The sequence below is a fragment of the Rhinatrema bivittatum genome, chromosome 2 (genome assembly GCF_901001135.1).
Source record: "Rhinatrema bivittatum chromosome 2, aRhiBiv1.1, whole genome shotgun sequence".
NCBI classification, from domain to species: domain Eukaryota; kingdom Metazoa; phylum Chordata; class Amphibia; order Gymnophiona; family Rhinatrematidae; genus Rhinatrema; species Rhinatrema bivittatum.
This window is the reverse complement of record NC_042616.1, coordinates 400,593,346-400,619,057: the sequence shown is the minus strand read 5'-3', so window position 1 is coordinate 400,619,057 and position 25,712 is coordinate 400,593,346. Positions and strand designations below refer to the sequence as shown.

General features: G+C 43.2%; 1 protein-coding gene across 1 annotated transcript in view; it reads left to right on the top strand.

The window, feature by feature from the left end:
• Positions 1–25,712, top strand: part of DNAH5 (dynein axonemal heavy chain 5) — a 640,276-nt gene that overhangs the window by 304,388 nt on the left and 310,176 nt on the right. The window contains 4 exon segments of the mRNA XM_029590044.1: positions 4,096–4,283; positions 5,175–5,369; positions 17,518–17,652; positions 19,420–19,527. Of these exon segments, the coding sequence (XP_029445904.1) occupies positions 4,096–4,283; positions 5,175–5,369; positions 17,518–17,652; positions 19,420–19,527 (626 nt within the window).

Here is a 25,712-nt window from a genome sequence, read left to right as displayed (position 1 = left end):
CACATTGAAATCGTCGGTTCAGTGTGTTGCGGCAGTCAAAAAAGCAAACAATGTTGGGAATTATTAGAAAGGGAATGGTGAATAAAACAGAAAATGTCATAATGCTTCTGTATCACTCCACGGTGAGATCACAACTTGAATACTGTGTACAATTCTGGTCGCCACATCTCAAAAAGGATATAGTTTTGATGGATAAGGTACAGAGAAGGGCTACCAAAATGATAAAGGGGATGGAACAGCTCCCCTGTGAGGAAAGACTAAAGAGGTTAGGACTTTTCAGCTTGGAGAAGAGACGGCTCTGGGGGGATATGATAGAGGTGTTTAAAATCATGAGCAACAGTAACATGGGATAGACTTAGTTTTTGGGAACTTGCCAGGTTCTTATGGCCTGGATTGGTCATTGTTGGAAACAGGATGCTGGGTTTGATGGACCCTTGGTCTGACCCAGTATGGCATGTTCTTATGCTCTTATTTTGTTACAAAAAGAATCCCAAGCATAGCTCCACAGGAGCTGCCTTTTCCAGAGTTTCACAATGACTGCTTATCTCCTGCAGGTGCTGGAGATAAGCAGGCATTAATCTCACTTTTATTGCAGGTGGGCCTAGATTACATTAGATAAGTGGGTCCTTGAAATAATTCAGAATGGCTACGCTCTGGAGTTCAAACTTCTGGTTTCAAATGCTTTTAAGTTTTCTCCTTGTCATGCCTCAGAAAAGTGAGTGGCAGTTCAGTCCACTCTGGATCAACTTCTTGTGTTAAAGGCATCTTCCCAATCCCTAGAGATCATGAGGGCCAGGGTCAATACCCCATTTATTTCATAGTATCAGTGAAAAAGGGTTGCTTATGCTCTATCCTGGATCTGAAACAAGTGAATGATTTTTTGAAGGTTACTTGCTTTAGGATGGAGACCTTGTGGTCCATAATCATGGCAGTACAAAAAGGAGAGTTCCTCGCCTCTCTCATTTAACGGAGGCATATTATTTTCACATTCCGATTTGAGAGGAGCACCAGAAGTTCCTTTGTTTCACGGTCTTGGGGTGTCATTTTCAGTTTCAAGTGCTACCGTTTGGTTGTCCATAGCTGCAATGATTTTTTTTTTCCAAGGTGACGGTACTAGTGGCATCAGCTTTGCAAAGAAAAGTTATCCTCGTGCACCTGTATCTGGATTGGCTGATTCACTCAGTCTTTCCAAGAAAGCCAGGTAGCCACCCAGAGGGTGGTTCAGTTGGTGTAAGAATTAGGGTGGGTGGGCCACCTGGCAAAGAACGGTCTGTGTCCACCACAGAACCTGGTATACCTAGGTGCTCAGTCCGATACATACTCCAGCTGAGTGTATCTTCCAGAGCAGCATATCGTGAAATTGAACAACAAGGTCTGGGGGCTTCAAGTGGTCAGGAGCCTGACAGTGTGGTGTTATTTTCAGACTGTGGACTCTATGATGGCGACTTTGGATGCGGTCCTATGGGCAAGAGCCCACATGTACCCTCTGCAGAAAGCCTTGCTTTCTCAGTGGAGTCCCTAGTCCCAGGACTACATAGTATGACTGCCTCATACAGAGGCACTACTAGTCACTACAGAGGCACTACTAGATACTACAGTAGTGGCTAGAAAGGGACCATCTGGGCAGGGGGTTTGATTTGGTACCCCCTTTCTGGGTGGTGGTGACCATCGGCGCAAGTCTTGTCAGGCTGGGGAGCCCGTTGTCAGAAGCTCTGAGTGCAGGGGCAATGGTTCCCATTGGAGGTGGTCTAGTCCATCAACCATCTGGAGATTTGGGCAATTTAGTTAGTCCTCCTTGAATTCTCACCCCAGGTGCTTGGGAAGATGGTGAGAGTGATGCCCGACAATGCCTCGGTGGTAGCATACATAAACTACCAGGGAGGAACCTGGAGTCTATATGTCTTCTTGGAGATGGATCTGCTTCTTCTATGGGCAGAGAAGTATCTTTTGGCTTTGTTGGCATTGCACATAGCGGGCAAGGAGAATATGCAGTTTGATTTTCTCTGTAGGCTTATATTGGACTTGGAAGAATGGAGTTTATCAGATGTGGCCTTCAAGCTCATTGTGGCCAGGTGGGAGATACCATTTCTAGAGTTGATGGTAACTAGTGCAAAAGCAAAGGTAGGTCATTATTTCAGTTGCAGAAAAGATTTATGCCCAGCCGGCATTGATGCCCCGGTAAAGGAGTGGCCGTATGGCAAGACTTTGTATTTGTTTCCTCTTTGGCTTATGATAGGCAGAGAAACTCAAAGGACTGCAGGACATCTAGGGCTGGAATTTCTGGTGGCTGTGGATTGACCTCAGAGACCGTGGTTTGCAAATCTGTCTCGCCTGTTGTGTGACAGTCCTCTTCAGTTTCCACCTCTTGGGAGCTTACTTTGTAAGTGCCCAGTGGCTCATGAGCATCCGCATTGATTCTCTCTTATGATCTGGCATTTGAGAAGACACATTTGGTGAAGAAAGGATATTCAAATCTGTGATAGTGATGCTATTGAGGGCAAAAACGTTTTCAACTTCTCTGGCTTATGTGCATGTGTGGAGAATTTTCAAAGATTGATGCTCCATGCATCAGTGTGTGCTGGGACATATGTCGGTACCAATGATTTTGGAGTTTGTACAGGTAGGCTTTTCTAAGCAGTTGGCTTTTAATACCTTAAAGGTGCAGGTGGCATCTCTTGCTTGTTATAGGGTCTGGATTCAAGGTAAGCTTCTATCTTTCTATCCAGATATGGGATGTTTTTTGCAAGGCGTCAAGAACATTCAACTGCTTGTTCAGATTCAAGTTCCCCTTTGGGATCTTAATATGACCTTCTCAATTTTGTCAGGGGCACAGTTTTCCCCTCTTGAAAGCATTTCTCTATAATTGCTCATCTTGAAGGCCATTTTCCTTGTTGATATCTGTTTAGCTTTTAGGTATCAAATTGCAGGCTCTCTCTTTGTGGGAGCCTTTTCAAATGATTACTCCAGATAGCATTCAGCTTCACATGCTACCTTCCTTTCTTCCTACGGTGGTGTCTAGCTTTCACATGAATCAGTCTGTTTCCTTGCTTTCTCTAGACAAAGAGGAGAATGCAGCTGAGTATGCACTTCTTGACCCTTTGGATGTGCACAGACATCTTTTACATTATCTCAAGGTGACCATTACGTTTCAGATTTCAAATCATCTCTTTGTACTATATGGTGATGTTCGGAAAGGGGCAGCGACCTCTAAAGCCACAGTGGTAAGATGGATAAAGGAAGTGGTCACGGTGGCATATATGGAGGCTAAGGTGCTTCTACCAAAGGAAATTCAGCTGCATTCTACAAGATCGCAGGCTACTTTGTGGGCAGAGCTACAGTTGGTATCTCCACTGGAGATTTGCAGGGCAGCAACTTGGTCATCCTTGCATATCTTTTCTAAACATTATCGTCTGGATATTCGGGTGAAGCAGGATGCTTCCTTTGCCTCAACGATGTTGAGGGGGATGAGGCAGCATCCCACCCTATGAGGGAGTAGTTTTGGTACATCCTGTTGGCAATGGACTGGCCTGACTAGATGAAGAGGATGGAGAAATTACTACTTACCTGATAATGTCCTTTCCTGTAGAACAGTCAGGCCAGACTACTTGCCTTCCCAATGCTACTTTCTATTTCTGTAGTGTTAGGTTCTTGGCAGATTGTCCAGAGAAGGCGTATGAATGTCCTATAAGTCAGAACCTAAGTTCTTGGAGAATATAGAAGGGTATTGTTTTTTCTTTTCCCCATGCTTACCACTCTTTTTGTTTGTAGATTTTTGTTTCCTTCACTTCCTTGTTGTTCTGGAAGTTAAAAAAAAAAAAAGGAAGATGAATGAAGGGAAGTAAAGGAGAAATTATCAGGTAAGTAGTAATTGCACCATCTACCCCAGAGTCACTATGGGGTGGCAGGTGGGGAAGCACGCTTCTGGTGGCTGAACTATATGAACACTTCCACAGATATTAGGAGACATGGAACTAAGCTCTTATTAACCTATTGCAGTTGAGTAAAAGTTTGAGTAAACTACTAATTATCTTTCCATCAGCTTTATCTTCATTTTTTTTCTTTCCTGATTTACCTTTTGCTTCTATTGTCTATAAGGTCTTGCCCAATCTGGATCCTGGGGCTGCTTTGATGAGTTCAACCGTATTGACTTGCCAGTGTTATCGGTGGCTGCACAGCAAATTGCTATTGTGCTGACCAGTAAGAAGGAGCGCAAGAAGAATTTTATTTTCACGGATGGAGATAATGTGGAGTTGAACCCTGAGTTTGGGCTATTTCTAACCATGGTGAGGATGATATTTAATTAACATATTCTGTGATGAGCTTTTCCCATGAAGGAAGAGTGATGGGGGAAGGGCAAGACAGGGTGTGGGTGTGGATAAAAGGTAGCACCTTTACAAAGTGATGCCGAGAGGTGTGTGAACATATTATCAAAAGGGAAAATGGCAATCACCAGGCACTTTATCTGCAGAAGAATTTGGGAAGTGTTTGCAGCAAAATGTTTGCCATTGAATATCACCAAAATGTTTTTTTTTAATGAAGCTGGCAAAACCTCCAGTGGCATTTGCCCTTTTAACTGCATTCATAATCTCACCTTTTTAAATTGACAAAACTGACAAAAGTTCACTGTTTTCCACCTTTTCCACAGATATTCTCCCCTAACGTCTGTGGGATATAGTTTTGTGAATTTGCAATCTCTATGGAGAACATTTCCAAAATAAGAAGCACAAACTATTCACAAAATGAAAAATCTACTTGGTGCACATCCCTAATGATGACTCCTCCTTTGTTACAAAAAGATTGATCCTTATATAAGGACCAGGAACTGTGAATTCTTACTTATTCTGATAAGAAAGAATCCATTTGAAAATAACATTTCAGGGCAACACAGAGCAGCTGAAATCTTCCAGATGATAAAGTAGAGTGCCAGCAAAAATTACTGCTGTTACTTTATTTCATCTTTCCTGCTTTTGATCCTTAAGAAGTGTGAGAGCATTCTTCTCTCTCCCCATCTGCCTCAGAAAAACATATCTGTAGTTTGAGTGCTAAGAGATTTTTTTTTTGTCTAGTTTGGCCTTTCCTGAGAAAGAGACTGTTGCTTTAATTCCTTATGAATATGCATTTTCAAATGTTACTTTGTGTCACCAATATAAATTCCTCTTTGGTTATCCAACTAGAATCCAGGCTATGCTGGTCGACAGGAGCTGCCTGAAAACCTGAAGATCAATTTCCGCTCAGTGGCTATGATGGTCCCTGATCGCCAGATCATTATTCGTGTCAAACTGGCCAGCTGTGGCTTCATTGACAACATTGTACTGGCCAGAAAATTCTTCACCCTTTACAAGCTGTGTGAGGAGCAACTCTCCAAACAAGTAAGTCTGGAAGCAAAGAAATCCATTAACCCCCATCAATATGATTTAGTCATGACCATTTCCCAACCTCTGTGCCTCTTTTTGCGCACCCCCTCCCCCCCCGAACTTTCCCAGAACAAAATTAAACTCTAGACGACTGAAGTGAAAAAAATGATTGAACACTCGTATCTTGCAGCTCCTTCTATCTATCTTAACCTCATCATCTGTCTTACCCTTTCAGTTCTCCAACTATATCTCCGTTGTTCACATTTTCACTTCTTTCCATCTCTCTTCTGTACCTGTCTCTTCCTTCCTGTTCAATTCCCTCATTTTCAGTTTTGCCTCACCTCTCCATCACTCTTTCCTCACTCTCCTCCTCTGTCTTCTTATATCCCTAATCCTCTCTTGCAATCTCTTCTTCCCCCTCTTTCTCTCATGTTCCACTTTTCTGCTATCATCCCTGTGTTGCACTTCCCTATTCCCTTATCTTTCCTCTATGTTTATCTTTACCTTCATTTATGCTCATGTTCCTCCCTTATCCCTATCTTACCTCTATCAGGCAACAGTCTCCTGCCCCCTTTTCAGTCCTCCTGAAGTTAACAGTCCAGACTTGTGTTTGGGAAGGAGGAGGAGAGGATTTGGGATGGGCAGAAGAGGAGGAGGAGAAGAAGCCCCTCATAGGTCTCATTCCACCTTAAAGATGGCTTTGGGTTATGGTATGAGTCGCAAAGCAGATAGACTCAGGAGTATCATTGGAAAATATATTTCTTCATTGAAAGAGTAGCCTTCGCATGGAATGAAACGTAGTGGAGATATGGGAGGCAATAATAGTATTTATTTATTTGTTGATTTTTATATACCGACATTTGTCGGAACTTCATGCCGGTTTACATTGTAACAAAATAACAAGAGAGAGAAATACAATAAACAGGGAAGGGAAGGGGGGAGCAGTAATGAAAGAGGAGAGAGGACAGCAGTAGGAAGGATAGGGAAAGAGATAGGAACATTTGAAGAAAATAAATTAACAATAGACAATATGTACAGGTGGGCTGGTAGGGTCCAGACCATTGATGGCAGTGACAGGGAGAGGTGGGGGGAGGGGGGGGGGAATGGTAGGATAGGCTTAAAGGAGGATGAGGGGAAACTAATAACAGAATTTAGGCGTCATTGCTTAGGGGGGGGGAGAAACACTATATTTTGGAGTCTTTGGGGTGAAGAAGGGGGAGAAAAGGAGAGGCAGAGAGGAGGAGGGGGAAAGGGTGGGCTGCGGGGTTAGAGTGCAACCTACGTTTGGTCAACGTCTGGGTATGCTAATGTAAAGAGCCAGGTTTTGAGCCCTTTTTAAATTTAGACAGGTTAGGTTCTAGACGGAGGGCCATGGGCAGGGTATTCCATAGGGAAGGGCCGGCAATAGAGAAAGCCCTTTCTCTGGTTGAGGTGTGGTGAGCAGATGCCACCTCTGGTTGAGGTGTAGTAGCAGTAGCAGATGCCACCTCTGGTTGTAGTAACAGATGCCAAGTACATCTTGGCATCTGCTACTACACCTCTGGTTGAGGTATAGTAGCAGATGCCAAGAGGGCATGGGATAAGATAGGGGATTCCTGGTTGTGAAGGAACTATGGTCTATGGCATTGTAAAATAAAATTGAGCAGACTAGATTTACCTTACTGTATCTATCTAACATAATATTCTATGAGGTCCATATTCAAAAGCATTGAGCGGCTAACTCAGAAGTTAGTGGCTAAATGAATATTTGGGCTCATATCCAGCTAAATTCTAGTCGGCTAATAAGTTAGGTGGATAGAATTTAGTCAGATAAGATAGGGGCATTCTAGGGGAATAATTGGTAGGAGTTGAGTTAGCTGGCAAAGTCTGGTCAGGCCAAATAGCTATCCTAAAATTAGCTGGATAAAGTTAGTTGCTAACTTTGAGATAGCTGGCTATATTTAATATTGTGGTTGAACTATTGAACATACCTCCAAAGTTAGTCAGATAAATTTATCTGGCTCACTTTGCTATCTGGACTTTGTCTGAATATAGAACTCTATGGGGTAGATTTTATAAAACAGCACGAGCGCGTACTTTTGTTGGCGCACCAGGCGCAAACAAAAGTACGCTGGATTTTAGTAGATACGCGCGTAGCCGCTAAAATCCTGGATCGGCGCGCGCAAGGCTGCCGATTTTGGGCAGCCGGTGCGCGCCGAGCCGTGCAGCCTGTCTCCGTTCCCTCCGAGGCCGCTCCGAAATCGGAGCGGCCTCGGAGGGAACTCCCTTTCGCCCTACCCCCCCGGCCCTATCTAAACCCCCCCCCTACCTTTATCCCTGGATTTACGCCTCCCAGAGGGAGACGTAAATCCACGGGCGCCAGGGGGCTGCTGGCGCGCGGAGACGCGATCCGGAGGCGGTTCCGGAGGGCGCGGCCACGCCCCCGGACCGCCCCGGCCCGAAACCACGCCCCCGGGCCCGTCCCCGGAACGCCGCATCCCGCCCCCAAAACGCCGCGCCGATCAGCCCCGTCCCCATCACGCCCCCGACACGCCCCCCCTCGAAAAACCCCGGGACTTACGCGAGTCCCGGGGCTCTGCGCGCGCCGGTGCGCCTATGGAAAATAGGCATGCCGGCGCGCAAGGCCCTGCTCGCGTAAATCCGGCGGATTTACGCGAGCAGGGCTTTTAAAATCCGCCCCTATGTTTCTATCAGTACTGCAGACAGATGAGTGCATTTTCATTATCTTTGTGAATTGGGTTTTTTCAGCACATACTCACCTGCATGAATAAAGGAGCATTTAGGGCCTTTGATTTCACTATCATAAAATCTAACTAGTTTTTTTTTACTAAAGTTTCTATTTTTATTCCTATTTAGTTCTTCCCATTACTCTACATCTAGCTGATCTTTCTTCCATTTTTTGAATGCCTCATTTAATGCTGTTTAACATTTCAGTGTTGCTCAATAATAAACTTGGATCAGCGGAACCACTTCTAAGGGCTGCAACCAATGTAGTCATTCAGAAAGCCGCAAAAAAGTCCAGTGAGAAGGCAGTGTGGAAATCTAATCTTAAATGCAGATGTGGATACCATGTGCAATATGTTACAGACTTGGACCAATATGGGGTAGTTTTTCGAACCCTCCTGCGCGTGCCGAGCCTATTTTGCATAGGCTCGTCAGCGCGCACAAGCACCAGGACGCGCGTATGTCCTGGGGCTTTGAAAAAGGGGCGGGAAGGGGGTGGGGCCGTGGGTGTGGTGCCGGTCTGGTGGCGTGACTGAGGCCTCCGGCACAGAGGCTGTGCCAGCAGCTGGCCGGCCTGCGCAAGTTACGCCTGCCAGAGGCAGGCCAGAGGCAGCAGCACGCACATGTTATAAAATCGGGTGTACATTTGTGCGCGCCGGGTAGCGTGCAGAAATGTACTCCACGCGCGCTTCTTTAAAAATCTACCCCTATGAGTTTTATCTTTCCTTGTATTGGGTTTATCATTTTCTTTTTAATATCAAACCTTGACCAATTTTCTTTTGTTATAATGAATCATTTGTTGGGATGAACCTGACCCTACAATCTAAAATAACTGGGCAGATGAACCTGAGTAAAAATATCTCCTTTCATTACCAGCTATTATGAATAACATCATCTGTCTGTTATTCTCTTGCCCCTAGGTTGTTATATCTTTAGAACTGAGTGCATTTATTTACACCACTCATTAAATTCTCTATGATCTCTGTGAAAGAAAATGGTGTTCCAACTCACATTTTGAAATCAAACTTCCACAAGTCCATTGATATCCTCTCTCCCTTGTCTGCTTTTGAGGCGAGTAGCTTAAAAGGAGATCACTTGATTTGCTGTTCACCCTTTGAGAAAACTATTCTCATGCTGTCAGACAATGATATATCTTTCTCGTTTTTGAATGGGTCTGCCCATAATTTTTTTTTTTTTTTTTTATATTTAATGGTTTTTATTAATAACAGCAAGATGCATAACAGAAGCATCAAAACAATGTTACAACAGTATCATCTAGTGTCATATAAAGACTACAGTGCATTACAGAGACATATAGATGCATAGACATACCCCCCCCCCCCCTCACCAACAGGCAATCAAAAGACAGTTAGCATATGAGGCAAGATGTAAAATACAATAAACAAGGAGCAAGGCAAAATCATATCGAGTATGTCCAAGGTGAATATAAGCCTCAGTAACAGGTCTATGCCCCAATTCGTATATACATAAGAGATATATGAGAGAATATGAGAGAATATAAGAGAATATAAGGACGAGCTACCATGTCTATAGAAAGCTTCCAGGAAAGGAAAAGAAAAAGAGAGAGAAAATACTAAGGACAGAAAATGTAAAGGTGAGTGTGATTATGAGGAAAATGCTTGCTTATTCATATACTCTTCTCTGGCCCCTGAGCTTGGTACCACACAGCAAACGGAGACCACACATCCCGATAAGCCTGAAGACGTTTGAGTCGGATCGCTGTGATATATTCCAATTGGCGAAGGTTATGAATCCGGGGAATAATGTCCTTAAGTGTAGGGGTGTGGTGAGTCTTCCACTTGCTAGCTAGGGCCAGGCGGGCCAATATAAAAACTTGCTGGCAAAACCTATCTGGAGATGATGATAAGGAATGATTAGGGGCTCCCAAGAGAATTATGGTGGGGTCCATTGCCACTGACTGGCCAAGAACTTGAGCCAACCAGTCGGTTATCATTGTCCAGAAGGCAAGCACTAATGGGCAAGACCACCAAATGTGTAAATATGTTCCCATTTGACCGCAGCCCCTCCAACATTCCCCCGGCGTTGTTGGGTATAATTTATGGAGATATGCTGGTACATAGTGCCATTGATATATGAGTTTTAAACAGTTCTCTTGTAAGTGCGCTGATAAGGAGCATTTACGGCCTCTAGCGAATATCTCTTCCCAGTCCTCAATCTGCAAAGTGACGTTGAGGTCTCGCTCCCACGTTAAGGAGCTCCGAAGTTTAGTAGACTGTGGACCTTGCAACAGTTGATATATCTTAGATACCGCTCCCTTCACAACCTTAGGTTGAGCACAGTATGTCTCAAAAAGAGTATTGGTGAGGGACATGCGATGGGCTGATAACTGAGTCTTGAGGAAGTGGTCCAGTTGAGCATATTCTAGAAAAGGAAAATGAAGCCCCGGGTATTTCTCTGAAATAGTGGACAAAGACAACACAGATGACTGAGAAAGCAGCTTACCCATGGTGGAGATTCCTGCTTGTTTCCACGTCGAAAAGGCAGATCTAGGCAATCCCACTGGTAACTGTAAATTGTGAAATAAAGACGAGGATAAGTGATATGCGAAATTTCCCACCAACTTCACCTTCCATCTGGACCAAATTCGGAAAGTGTTCTGAAGTGTTGGTGGTAGGGGAGAAGTCGGTCGCCAGGTCGATTTCGGTTGCCAAAACATCGCAGCTAGCGGCATATTTCCAGCGAAGTATTGCTCAATGTGCTGCCACGGCATGGAGCTCTGGGCACCCCCATGCACTTGTAAAACCGCTCGCAGTTGTGCCGCTGCGTAGTACCAATCAAGGTTAGGTACACTCATCCCACCGTTTACCTTTGGGCGATATAAAACATTGCGAGGGACCCTAGGGGGACGCCTTCTCCATATGAAAGCAAACAACTTCCTTTGTGTAGACTTCAAAATGTGAGAAGCAAGAGGAATCGGGAGACTGATGAATAAGTATAGAAGACGAGGAAGCACATTCATCTTTAAGATCGCTATCCGACCCAACCAGGAATGAGAATCTTGATACCAATGCAATAGATCATCATCTATGCGCTTCAATAGTGGCACATAGTTCAACTTGAAAAGCTGGTCCACCTGGGCGCTAATGTATACACCCAAGTATTTCAGAGGCTTCTTGGTCCAACGAAAAGGCAGCTGAGTTTGCAACCGTCGTTCTTCTTCTGGTGGTATATGAAGTGGTAAAATCTCAGATTTGTCCAAATTCACTTTATATCCTGAGACGGAGCTAAAAGCTTGAATGGCCCTAAGCACCGATGGTAGGGATGTGCTTGGTTGCGTAAGAGTAAACAGGACGTCATCGGCGAATAAGTTCATTTTATATTGTTGATCGCCTAGAGGCACCCCCATCACCTCCATTCTAGAGCGTATCATCGTAGTGAAAGGTTCAAGAAAAAGTGCAAATAAAAGGGGGGAGAGTGGACACCCCTGGCGAGTCCCTCGGGCAATAGGAAAACAGGCCCCGTAGCTTCCATTCACTTTAACTCGCGCTGCTGGTTCATGGTATAGTTGTTGAAGCCAACGTAGATAACTGGTACCAAATCCCATTTTAGAAAGAGTACGAAATAAAAAGGGCCAATGTACCATGTCGAACGCCTTTTCAGCGTCTACTGCTAGAATCGCCCCCGGGATCCTTTCCTTATGTACCCACCAGAGAAGGTCGACAGTGCGGCGTATGTTGTCTACTGCTGAGCGATTAGGAATGAACCCCGCTTGGTCCGGGTGTACCAGCTCCGGAAGAAAGAGATTGAGGCGCTCTGCCAGTATTCGAGCCAGTAGCTTCAAATCTAAGTTGATCAAGGAGATGGGACGATAAGAACCACACAAGGAAGGGTCCTTCCCAGGTTTGGCGATAATGGTGATGCCAGCTGTGTTGGAATGAGGTCCCAAAGATGCCGTGGTCCGCAGGGCATTGAACGCTGACACTAAATGTGGTGCAAGAACTGAAGAAAATATTTTGTAATACTTGCTAGTAAGTCCGTCCAATCCTGGCGCCTTACCAGGCTTAAGAGATTTAATGGCCCGTAGAACTTCCACCAGAGTAATTGGACCATCCAGTTGATCCTGTTGGGCAGATGATAAAGTAGGTAAGTCCACTGCACGCAGGTAGGCATCAATCTCCGTGATGTGGATATCAGTACGTGCAGCATAAAGGGAGGAATAAAACTGAGTAAAACAGTCACTGATATCTGTAGAGTTAGTCTTCATCTCTCCATGGCTATTCTTTATTTTTGCAATGTTGTTGCGCAGAAGTGTTTTTTTAAGGCGGCGTGCGAGCAACCGACCCGCCTTATTCCCGCCTTCAAAATAACGTTGTTTAGTAATATTTAAGGCGTGGGCTATGCGGTCTGCGTCCAATTTCTGGAGCTCTAGTCGTGCCTCCGTGAGCTGCCGGTACAGAGCAGCAGTGGGGTGAATCATGTGTCGCTTAGTGGTATCTGCGATGGATTGAAGAAGATGAGTTCTCTTTTCTTCTTTACGCTTTTTGCAGTAAGTGGCTCGGGAGATAAATTCCCCGCGGATAAACGCTTTGGAACACTCCCAAATCATAGTAGCTGACGATTCCTGCGGGTTCTGGTTCTGAAAATAGTCGATTAGAGAGCGTTCAACCTTTTTAACATAATCCTCATTCTCCAATATTTGCTCATTAAGGCGCCAGAACTGTACTCCCCTTTTCACATCAGGGATGGTGAAGTCCACCCATACTGGAGCGTGGTCCGACCATGTTATAGGCTCTATTTCCACTTTAGTAACATGATTCTGTAAGTTTTTATCGAGCAGGATGTAATCTATGCGTGTGTAGACAGAATGAGGGTGCGAATAAAATGTATATTGACGTGACTGCGGATTTCGCTGCCTCCATATGTCCACAATATTCCAGTCATCCATGAGACAAAGAAGCAACTTGCGCGCAACGGTGGCAGTGGAGGCCCCAACCTTGGATGCATCTAAGTGTGGTCTAAGTGTAAAGTTAAAATCCCCCCCAATTAGAACATGATGGTTGTCCAGCTTAGACATTTGGTCTTGCAGGTGGCGTAAAAAAGGGGCCTGGGTTACATTTGGAGCATAGATATTAACAAGCGTAAACAAGTCATGTCCAATTCGAATGGTAAGTAATAACATACGACCTTCAGGGTCTGCATATTCATAAAGCACCTCGTGTACCACAGATGCAGAGATAAGGATCGCCACCCCAGTATACTTTGCCCGAACCGAGCTGGAGGCGAAATACTGATTCGGGAATCTAGAGTGACGCAGCAGTTTCTCATGCCTCGCTTTTAAGTGAGTCTCTTGTAACATCACGATATCTGTATGGAGAGTATTGAGCTCTTGGAATAGAAGTTGTCGTTTCCGATATGTTTGTAACCCCTTTACATTTAAAGATAGTAACCTAACCATTAAGGAAGAATAGAAAAGCACAAGTGAGACATAGATATACTCGTCCAACACTCCCATACAAAGCAAAACAAAAGGAAAAAAGGTTGCTAACATTCAATGATGCCTGTGTGAAATGGTGAGACCCCAAGTTAAACTGACAATCTGCCCTATCCATCCGGCAGATCAGACTCCTGCGCAGGGCGTGAATACGCATGAGAAGTGGCGTGCAATAATCTCGATACCCCCCCCTCCAAACCCCCCCACATCATACAGTGCATACATAAAAAAAGGAGTAATCTGTATCCAGCAAAAGTGTATAACCAGAAGAAAAACAGCACACTCGCTTAGATATCAGCATAAGCATTAACTAGCTGTATCGGGCAGCAAAAGCATGATAACTAAATGCATAACTGGAAATAAGAATGCAAATGTTCATACGGAATATGTATAGATATTCAGCCTTGTTCACTCAGGGATGCATTACGGTCCTCAGACTGGCGACGAAGGCGGCGGCGGCCATTAGTCGCTCTTTGCCAGCGTGCAGGGAAGGCTCTGGGTGGCAAAATGGCCGTTTTCGCAGGCACAACGAAGGAAAAAGGTATCCCCGCCTTAGTAAAGGTTTCCACTGCCTCCTCCAGCGATTTGGCGCGGTAAGTGACTCCCTGTTGAGCAAATGAGAGTCCGAAGGGGAAAGTCCACCGATATCGGACCTGGGCGTCACGTAGTGCTTTGGTCGCCTCTCGCATCTCATACCTTTTTTTTAAAGTAGTTGGGGCCAGATCTTGAAAAACGGCAATGGTGAGGCCGTCCCAGGTCCACTCGGTCTGCTGCCTGGACACCGCATAAATTTGAGCTTTCTGTGAGTAGTCCCGTAGGCAGAAGATAATATCTCGGGCTCTATTATCTGCTCTGGGGCCTAGGGCCCTGTGAGCCCGATCAATCGCCACGTGCACGGGGCGGTCAGACGGGGCTGCGGAGGAATCAGGCGCCGCTTTAGTTAAGAAAAAAAGGCAAACTTTCTTCACTACCGCCTCCACGTCGTTAAACATTTCAGTTTCTGGGATGCCGCGGATCCGTAAGTTGTTTCGCCTTAGGCGATTTTCCATGTCTTCTAGTTTTTCGTGAATGGCAGTATTGTCCGTTTGCAAGGTTTGATAGTGTGCAGAGCAGGACGCCAGTGTGAGGGCATGCCCATCCATAGATTGTTCCAAGTCGTCGACTCTATTACCTAAGGAAGCCATATCTTCCCGAATATCCGCCATGGACGCAAGTAACTCACCGCGATGTTTTTTCAGATCCTCCCGTATCTCCAGGAACCATCCCCGAAGCTCCTCTCGGCTAACGGTGTCGGTGAGGACTATATTTAGGCCTGGGTCTGTGATGGGATCCCCGGGCTCGACTTCCCCGCGCTGGTCTTTCTCTGGCGGGTCAGGCTGCGGCTGCTGCTCCACCGCTTGTTTTTGAAAGCCGTAGTGCTTGAGATCTGCCGTTTTTCGCTTAGTCGCCATCAGACTGCTTTTATCTTGCGAAATATAAGTATATAATAAGCTGGTAGTACTCCAGTTCGCGTAATAATAGGGTTTGGAGGGCTCAAAGTCGGGAGCTCAGGAATCACACGTCCATTCACCACGCGCGCCAAACAGCGCCCCCCCTGCCCATAATTTTAAAGCTACAAATCAAGGGAGTAACTGTAGATATGTGAGATTTTGAGTGATTTACATTTGCATACCACTATACAGCCTGGGATTCATGAGCTTCATGAGCCCTGTAAGTAATTTGCAAGCCCCAAGTTATCTGTAAATAGTTGCAGGTCTCTGTTAGAGACTGGAGCAATTTGTTACTGTGAAATTCCATTAAAATTCTGAGGGAAACTATCCCATACTGTCAATACCTTCCTCATGTTCCTGTTTAATCTCATGAAATAATATTCCTGAATCCTAGTTGTAGCTGCTGTTAACCTTCTCACTGGCATAACTTCACAGTTTACCAGCTGAAGAAGACTGAGGAAGCTGGAAGCTTTTGTGGATTTTAGTGGTTTTGACCAGTCTCCTAACAGGAGGGCCAGTTACACCCTCCCTGGAAGGACCGGATTTCACAGTGGTTTCAACCCGCGACCAATATACAGTGGAGCAGAGACTACTGGATGAGAAGAGTTCTGTATCCATTCATTTTTGATCAGTTTCCAACAGTGAGGCCACTACAGCCTCGCTGGAGGGATTGGATTTTCAGCCACTTAACCCCTACGGCCAGCAAACAGTAGGGACAGAGATTGCTGGTTTTAAAAGAGTTTTATATCTTGTTTTGAAACAAGGAAAGTTTTTTCCATTTTTACCCCCTGGTTATATTTTTTGAAAGAGGAGAATTATGTCAGCCTTCAAGGGAAGTGCATCTTGGACGTTGATTCAGATCAGAAGAGTTAAGAGGAGATGCACTATGGACAGAGAGACTGAAGCCCTTGGAGTTGTGATTTTTCTTTTTATAACTTTTTTTTTTTAGAAAAACTAACATACAATACATAACTTGCACAGGTATAACAGTAAGAAATGCACTTGTATACATGTGTCAGTTTACAAATCCTGATCCCCAACTCTAAAACATACTGTCCGTGACCTCCCCTAAACTGCCAACACAGAACTTTTTATTCCTGAGTGAAACCAGGCCGCAAGTGTTATGCTAATGAGTTTTTTCATTTTGGCCTAGACTTTGGGCTTCTTCTTAAGTTAAACCTATTTTTGTTGAGCACCATTACTGGACTGCAGCTGAGTTTTTTCAAGCTGCCTTCAACTCAGTAAGATCCTTCCTTCTGTGAGTATCCATTGAACAGTGAGTGAGAGGGTGTTTGAATTTGAGCCACTGTATTCTGAATTCCAACCACTGCACTGAGGGCCCCGCAGACTTACATCCTCCTCCTGGCCGATGGAGCCCCGGCACCCAGGGCTGAAGTCTGTTGTCTGTATGTAGTTGAGAGATCTGGGAAAGATATCGTGGACCTGGGACGTGGCCCTATATTACGGGCGCTCAAACCCAAGGCGGAGTTACACTTACAGTGTCTGGCATTAAAATTTTGGCAATCTTCTCTACTAATGGAGAGTGTGGATAAAAGCTGCTGCTTGTACTACTGATTAATCCTGGGTATGGTAATAGTCCCCGAGGGGTCATTTCCAGCAGCCACATGCCTATGTTTGTGCTCCCACCAAATGACTTAGTATCTTACCATTTCCTCTGTAAATCATTCATCATCATTATTTTACCAAATCCAACCTCTATAGGCAAAGTGAGTCTTTGGTTTCCTATCTGCTTATCTTAATAACAAAAACGTTTCAGGGTTTTTCTTGGCCCCTACACAAGCTGGATTATGAAATGCTGATGTCTAATTACCAATTGATCTAGATATGCTTTTTTCTTTTCTCTTTTTTTTGCGTCTTTATTCGCTGTACCCTCATCCTGTTTCCTATTTTGTAGCAAAACATATTTATGAAATATTTTTATTTTTATTCTCTTATTATATTTTGTCTGGGGTCACGATTACTGCCTCCATGTCTCTTCTGCCTTGTGAACTCTTTGATACCTACTGATCATAGATCCTGAAGCTGAGTGCTTGGAACCTTTCCTCTCTTTAATCCTAGCTTTGACTTCATCCATTCCATCATATGCTCGATTGGAGAACCTGAATTATGCCTTGATTCCTAATTTACAAATTAAATCTCTCACAAACTGGATCCAGATGGTCTATGTGCACTACAGTTACACAAATGACATCATAGCGCTTTATGTAATCACATTATTTAGGGTTCTTTTACTAATTTCCCTGCCCTCAGGAGTTAAGGAAAATTTCAAAGAAGGGGGTGAGGGGGCAGCTTAAAATATTAAAAAATAGTGATTCCTAAGCATATTTTCTATTAATATTGGGTGCTTATTAACACTTGCTGCAAGTGTATTTGTGGTCTTATGATTTCCTTTACAGTGAAAATAAAATCTCCATATAACTGTTATAACAAAAGAAACATGCCTTCATTTCCTCAGGTACATTATGATTTTGGTCTGCGGAACATTCTCTCGGTACTGAGGACGTTGGGCGCAGCCAAGAGGTCCAACCCAACTGATACAGAATCTACTATTGTCATGCGTGTGCTGCGAGACATGAATCTTTCCAAACTGGTAAGCTGAACAGCCTGTAGCACTCCTATCTTTATTTAATGACCATTGTCCTTAATGATTTACCACTGCTTGTTTCATAGCTTGCATGCAAATTAATCTTGGTTATATAAACTGTTCTAGGATAGGGCACAGTGAGGTGTTTTCTCTGTCCCAGAGCGTTACAGGCTGATTTTGCACATGGCAGCTTATTTGACTTGCTCAGGGTCGTACAGTAGACTATACATTTTATGTCAAACTGAGCCTTACTGATTATCCTCCATCAATCTGAACTAGACTTCACCAGTAACTACAACGTTTCTACCACTTTTGTTAAACTTCTATCATCTTTTTCTTCTACTCCCAGTTAGAATCATCCCTGTTTTATTGTAACTTCTTCTTCTGTGCACTTGTTATAATTTCTAATTTCTAATGTATACTCACAGGTTATATTTCTGTACGTTATAATGTATTGCTCACCCCTTGTTCTATGTAAACCGACATGATACGACCATCCGTGAATGCCGGTATAGAAAAAACACAAATAAATAAAATAAATAAAATAAAATGTCCAGGTTTCCCAGTTCTGTACTGTTAGACATCGCACTACAATGCCAATGTTTTATAACTGTTTCTAGTTTTAATCTGTTTTAGAATGTATTATTTATTTATTTGATTTATTACTTTTATGCATCTTATGTCTTTCAGATTGTATGACAGTTTGTAAAGTTTTATTTAACTTAGGGATAGTAACTTCGAATATATACATGCGATTTCCGGCTTGCATCCAGAGATGCTTACATTTTATAACATGCGAACATCTATGCGCATATGTTTTAAAATCGGCTGCACGCACATACATGTACATGCAATTTTACATGGACGCGTGCATGTGCGCACAAATGCCCGCTTTACCATGTAAGTGGGGGGATTATACTAGGTACATGCGCCAACACAATTACCAATTATCTCAGTTCATTCCCAGATCTCCCAGTTAATGGGTCGAACTTCCTAACCCCCCCTAGTTTTATAAACATATGCACATTTTTAATACATGTGAAAAAATATAACTTGTTCACATAAAATCCCAATTTATACACAGAGGCAGGTATATTTTAAAATGTGTGCATGTACTTGAAATCACTAGTTTGCCTATGGCTCTACCAGATCTCCTAGTCTGTCTCCAGTTCATTGAGACTCTCCTAGTACTTCACCCTGAACTCCCCTCAGTTCACCCAGACCTCCCACTCAATAATAGCGGACAAGAGAACAACAACTTAAGCATGTACCTCTTGGCCCTATCCCAGAATGCCTGTAGACCCACCTTTTTTATGTGCAGGTAAATAAATGAGTGCTTGAAACCGAAAAGCTGCACATACTTTTGATATTTATAAAATAGCACGTACATGACTGCAAGCTACTTATGTGCGTATAGGCAAATTTTATGTGCATACCTCCTTTGAAACTTAACTTGATACTCTTGATTTAACGAAGGCCTCTTCTTTTCCCTGAGTGAATTTAAAATCCTGGTACAATCTGGTTGCAGCAGATAATCACCCAGGAATAGATTGTTATCAAAATCACTGACAAACTGCAGTTTTAGAACAAAGGAGGGATGGTACTAAGCAGCCTATGTTTGTGTAGTCCTGAGGCACACATATGTTATTCCAAGTATGTAGAAATATGAGACATTAAAATATCTTTGGTAAATAAGAAGGGAGACTATTGAATATGATCCACAGAACCCAATAACAGGCAAATAGTGAAATCTGTTCTTTTTCTCTTTGTAAGATCGATGAGGATGAACCTTTGTTTTTGAGTTTGATTGAAGATCTCTTTCCGAGCATACAGCTGGACAAAGCAGGTTATCCAGAGTTAGAAGCTGCTATTAACAAACAGGTAATTATTTTATATTGTAAATGTTGCTTAGGTTATGTGTTAGAATGTATTTTGAAAAAGCATTTTGATTTTGAAGAATTTAATAAAACCTTTTGGAAAGAATCAATTTAAAAATATAAAAATAATTGAATTGTAAGTGCTTACAATTCTTTATAAAAAATGTTTTGAAAGATTTTGAGTACCTAATTAGAAGTATAGAGAACCATATTCAAAGATCCACTGAGCGGGTAAGATTATCACTAAATTTAGTTGGCTAGGTTTTCAGTTGTATATTCTCATAAATCTAGGCTAGACAGTCAAAATATTGACTACCTAGATTTAGCATGGCTGGGTTTGCCTTCTTATATGCCATCACATCTGATTTCCATTTTAATTTAGTCTTGATTTGCTTATTTTTATGCCAATACCTACCCCACTTCCATACTTCCTGTTTCTGTTTCCTAAAGTCATCAGTAAAATAAGGGCAGTTCTCTTACCCACAATCCTAACACCTATCTTAGGAGTGATCAGGTCCAAAGCCTGGTTAAAATCAAAGTTTCAAGCTGTTATGAGATTATTCAAGCCTTTCAAAGTCTTCTGTAATAGAAACAAGCTTAAGACTACTATGAATCTGGATGGAACTAACTCCTTTGTGAACTTGAGCCATTTTAAATCCTACAAAATCTAAATTTGATGTTCACTAACAAATGTGATCAGACTATGATCCAGCCAAGGAATAGAAGGAGAATTTCCCTGGTGGAACACTAAATTCAAACCTTACACCTCCCCCCCCCATCACATTTATCAATGGAGCAAAGCTTTAAACTTCTATGTTTCTTCCACTTTTGTTTACCTTTCTCTTTTTTCATAGTTGTTATCCCTTGTTAACAATTTTCATTGTTATTAATGTTAAATGTATTTGACAAAAGGTAACTTTTTTCCTGCATCTCCTGTTTTAATGTAAACCGGTATATATTATACAAGAAGGTTGGTATACAAAAATTAAAAATAAATAAATAAATAAAATGTTCATGCTGGCCATAAACTGACCGCAGAGACATTGATCCTTATGATCCCAGTGGACATCAAAGGCACCCATAACCAAGAGATCTGGGATTTGGCCTGCAGCATCTGTATAATCAGGAGATGCATGCGCATATAGGATATATGCACGTCCACCCAATTTTAAAAGCTGCCTAAATGCGCGTGCATCTCCCGATATGCCAATAGCTCAGTTGGAATGAAGAATGGGTGTGGTGTGGGTGGGACATGGGTGGGATCAAGAGAAGTGCATGCAAGTACTTGCATGCCTGGGCACGCGCCCAGGTCCAGTGCCATGTAACTTTACTTCTGCTATAGAGGAGATGTACATTTAGAAAAATAAATAAATATATATATATATATAGCCATCCTTGAATGGTTGAAGTGGTCCGGGATAACTGGGGGGAGTACAGGCTAAAGAAACAGCGGGATTTGGAAGACCTGGCTCTAGACTGGGCGAACTGGTGGATGAACTGGTGAAACTGGTTATGGCATGGATGCGTGCCTGTTCGAAGATTCTCCCACTTGCGGGGCTCATACCCAGATTTATGTGGCTATGCGTGCCCAAGTGCAAAATAGGGCACACATATACGCGTGCCTAGGCTATTGTGTAACATATGTGCATATGTTAATACAATTGCCTCGCCTCTGGACGCATGCCATCACACATGCATCAATGTACGCCCACACGCCCCCTTTGAAAGTTACCGTTTTTATTTGCAACTAAGGGTCCTCTGTGCTTATTCCATGCTTTTTTCTATTCCGCACAACTTGAAAAAATAGACAATACCAAACATTCGCAATTTCGCCCAGTGGCCATATAAAAACAGAGAAGTTTATCCCATCGCCAACATTTTGTCTTAACAAAGCTGCCATAACAGCTAACAAGGTAATTATGCAGCAAAAACATACCATTCATCCATTATACCGTGCACCATATTGCCACAATAAAAATAATGAGGTCAATATTCAAAAGCCATTTAGACAGATAACTGAAAAGTTATCACTAGCCAGCTATATTTAAAGCCATATTTGGCTAAATTATTATGACTTATGTGGCTAGAATTTAGCTGCTTAAAATGGGGGTGTTCCTGGGGCAGACAGGAGGCATTTCCGGGTGGGCCAGATTTAGCCACATAAATTATGCGGCTAACTCTGATATTCGGAGTTAGCTGTATAATTTATGCGGCTAAATCTGTTCGTGCCCTAGGGCTGCCCTAAAGTTGGCCAGATATACCTATCTGGCTAATTTAAGATATTAGGGAATATTCAGTGGAGCGGCCATGCTGCTGAATATCCTCGTTAAATTAGCCGGATAGCTATATCTGGTTAACTTAACTAGCTGTTCAGCGACTGAATATTGACCTAAGAATATCCTAAATCTTTCTGTCTACTTTTAATAGAAGTTGGGGTGATAATATAAAAGGATTCCTATGCTTTAACGTAATCTTTAGCAACTCTTCTATGCATTACATCTAATCAACTGGATCTAATCTCTCACAATGCATCCAATCTGTCATTTTCTGGCATATTACAAAAACCTATTTACAGGCGTAAAGGGGTAGATTTTCAGAGCCCTGCTCGCCTAAATCCGCCCAAAACCGGGCGGATTTACGCGAGCAGGGCCCTGCGCGCCGGTGAGCCTATTTTACATAGGCTCACCGGCGCGCGCACAACCCCGGGACTCGCGTAAGTCCCGGGGTTTTCGGAGTGGGCGTGTCGGGAGGCGTGTCGGGGGGCGGGGCCGGATTGCGCGGCGTTTCGGGGGCGTGCCGGCAGCGTTTTGGGGGCGGGTACGGGGGCGTGGCTACGCCCCGGGGCGGTCCGGGGGCGTGGCCTCGCCCTCCGTACCCGCCCCCAGGTCGCGGCCCGGCGCGCAGGGGTCCCGCTCGCGCGCGGGGATTTACGCCTCCCTCTGGGAGGCGTAAATCCCCCGACAAAGGTAGGATCGGGGTTTAGACAGGGCCGGGCGGGTGGGTTAGGTAGGGGAAGGGAGGGGAAGGTGAGGGGAGGGCAAAGGAAAGTTCCCTTCTAGGCCGCTCCGATTTCGGAGCGGCCTAGGAGGGAACGGGGGTAGGCTGCGCGGCTCGGCGCGCGCAGGCTATACGAAATCGATAGCCTTGCGCGCGCCGATCCAGGATTTTAGCCGATACGCGCGACTATGCGCGTATCTACTAAAATCCAGCGTACTTTTGTTTGCGCCTGGAGCGCAAACAAAAGTAGGCTGTTCGCGCTCGTTTGAAAATCTACCCCAAAGTGCATATACATGTACAAAACTTATGGACAATCGAATGGCATATTCTGCAGCAATTTTCAAAAGCTCACTTACATTTGTAAAGAGTATTTATACTTATAAATCCCAATTTTGAAGGTCTGATTTTAAAAAGCATTTATATGCTTAAAAATGGGTTTTACACATGTAAATGCACCTTACCTGTTTAGGTGGGCTTTTGAAAATTGCTACAATATATGCCATTGAATTGTACATAGGATTTACTTGCATAAGTGCACTTTACATAGGTAAATGGCTTTTGAAAATTGCTACAATGATAGTTACATTTACACATGTAAATGCTTTGGAAATTATCCCCTTATAAAATAAATGTTTAAATCTGACATTGAGACATTCTAAAAATACTAAGTGTACTTTATTTATTTCCATACTGAGCCTAAGTATCCTCCAGTTTAGATGCAACAGCTACATAATAATCATAGTAAAAACTTTAAAGCTGCTTGCTGCAGTCCACCTATATTATCTTTTATCCTGCCATCCAAATTTCTTCCAACATATACTCACAAATTCATTCCTATATCTTTCACACTAAACTTAACAAACCAGAAACCAATAAAACATAATGCTGCAAAGAACAGCATTTTTATTTTCTGCCACCACATTTCATAGACTGAAGATGTCCCCTCTGAGGTTAACTGGGTGGAAAAAATTGTAGTGATTCTTTTCAGGGGCCATATTGAGAATGACAATGTCTAGTCCAACCAATAGGAGAAGAAAAGAGACCTTGAATACTGTGCGCAATTGTGGTTGCCGTGTCTCAGAAAAGATATAGTTGCACTGGAGAAAGTGCAGAGAAGGATGACTGAATTGATAAGGAGCATGGAACAGCTCCCCTTTGAGGAAAGGCTAAAGTGGTTAGGGCTGTTCAGTTTGAAGAAGAGATGGCTAAGGGGGGATATGATAGAGGTCTACAAAATCATGAAAGGACCTGAACAGGTTAATGTAAATCATTTATTTACTCTCTTAGATAATAGAAGGACTAGGAAGCACTCCATGAAGTTAGCAAGTAGCTCATTTAAAACAAATTGGAGAAAATTGTTTTTCACTCAATGCATAGTTAAGTCTGGAATTCATTGCCAGAGGATGTGGTTATGGCAGTTAGTGTAACTGGGTTTAAAAAAAGTTTGAATAAATTCCTGGAGGAGAAGTCCATAAACTGCTATTAATCAATTATGAATAGTAGCTTGGGATCTATTTAATGTTTGGGTGCTTGCTAGGAACTTGTACTTAAAAGAGGTATGACATTGAAAGTGTAAACTGGTTGACATTCTGTGAGGCCTAGTGCATATTCGCTGATTTCACACATAGCAGTCCATAGCGCTGCCTGTGCCATCAACTGCAAAGAAGAGAATACCACAAGCAGAAATAAAGAACTATTGATGAAATCTTTAGAGAAGCATTATGAAATATGGAATAAATATTGTACATATTATTGGCTTCCCTATCTGCATTCTTCTGTGAATGACCAGCAACTGTTGCAAATGATGTGAGTGTGAGCCCCTCTTGCCATGGAACTATTGACACAACTTTATGGGCTGGGCCCTGAGGTTTGCGCTGATGCCAGGTGAGTGAGTCTTAGCACGGGCCAGGCCATGACAGAGGCCAAGAGGCCATGGCAGAAGTTGAAGACTTGACAGAGGCAACACTGGGATTGAAGACAAAGCTGTGGCTGAAGCTGAAGACTTGTCGGAAGACTTGCAGCAAAGCAAGACTGAAGACTTGGAATAGAGCAAGGGGCAGAGCAAGGTTGAAGATTGAATATTGGAGATTGGAGCGGAGCAAGCCTAAAGACTGAAGACTGGAGTGGAGCAAGGCTGATGACAGGGAACCAGCTGAAGACAAGGAACCAGTTTCTTGCTGAGGCAATGCTGTGTTGCATGGCAGGGATTTAAATACCCGGCCATGTGACATCATCGGCATGCGCCAGGAGCTTGGATTCCCCTTGTGAGGTCCTTATAAGTTGTGCACACCACATGCGCAAGCCTAGAAACAGAGCTAGAGTGGCAGCATTTCTCTGCCAAGTCGAGAGGCCAGAGTGAGCTGGTGGTGTTGGAGTAAGTGTAAGTACATGTTGGGCCGTCCCTTCAGCTATGAACATAATAGCAACTCGCTAATATGACATCTGAGTTCACTGCTATGACATAGTAGAAGTTAACTCCTTTGCAGCCTTATATTGCTCTTGCTGCCTCAATCTAAGTTTAAAATAAAGAAAAGACCTACCGGTAATTGGCATAACCATTAAGCAGCTTATTGTGCAACATCTATTGTAATTTATCAAGAAATTGTCTATTTGTTCTTTTGACTACTAGAATAGCATCTTTCCTTCATAAACCACTTTCAATTTAGCCAGGAATAAGAAGGCAAATTTTATGTTCTTATGATAACATTCAGAACAAACTGGACTGAGCGTCTTGCGATTTTCAGAAATTTTAAGTGAATAGACTTTGGAAAGGAGAAGTTTTTTACCTTCATATTGTAAATCTCCTTTCTTCTTTATGCTCTCCAAATTTTAACTTTATCCACATAATTCAACATCCTGGCAATGACCAACCTCAGTCACGCTGAATTTTCTTTGTAAATTCCCATACTATGAGCCAGTTCCACCATGATCAGTTCCATTTACAAGGAAACATCCAGACTTTCAGGTAACCGTATTTATACCAATTGAAGAAGTTCAGAATCTTTAACAGATTCAGAGTGATCGATGAAGTGGATTTTGTTTCTTCTTCCTCGGTTTTCTTGATCTTCTATTCTGTCCATGGGCAAGCTAGTCTGTCTTCTCAGGGCCTCACCTTACATCTCTACATTTACAGTCAAACTTTTGTGTGCTACTACCCTTTGATCCAAATTGGGCCTGTTACACAAATGCCTC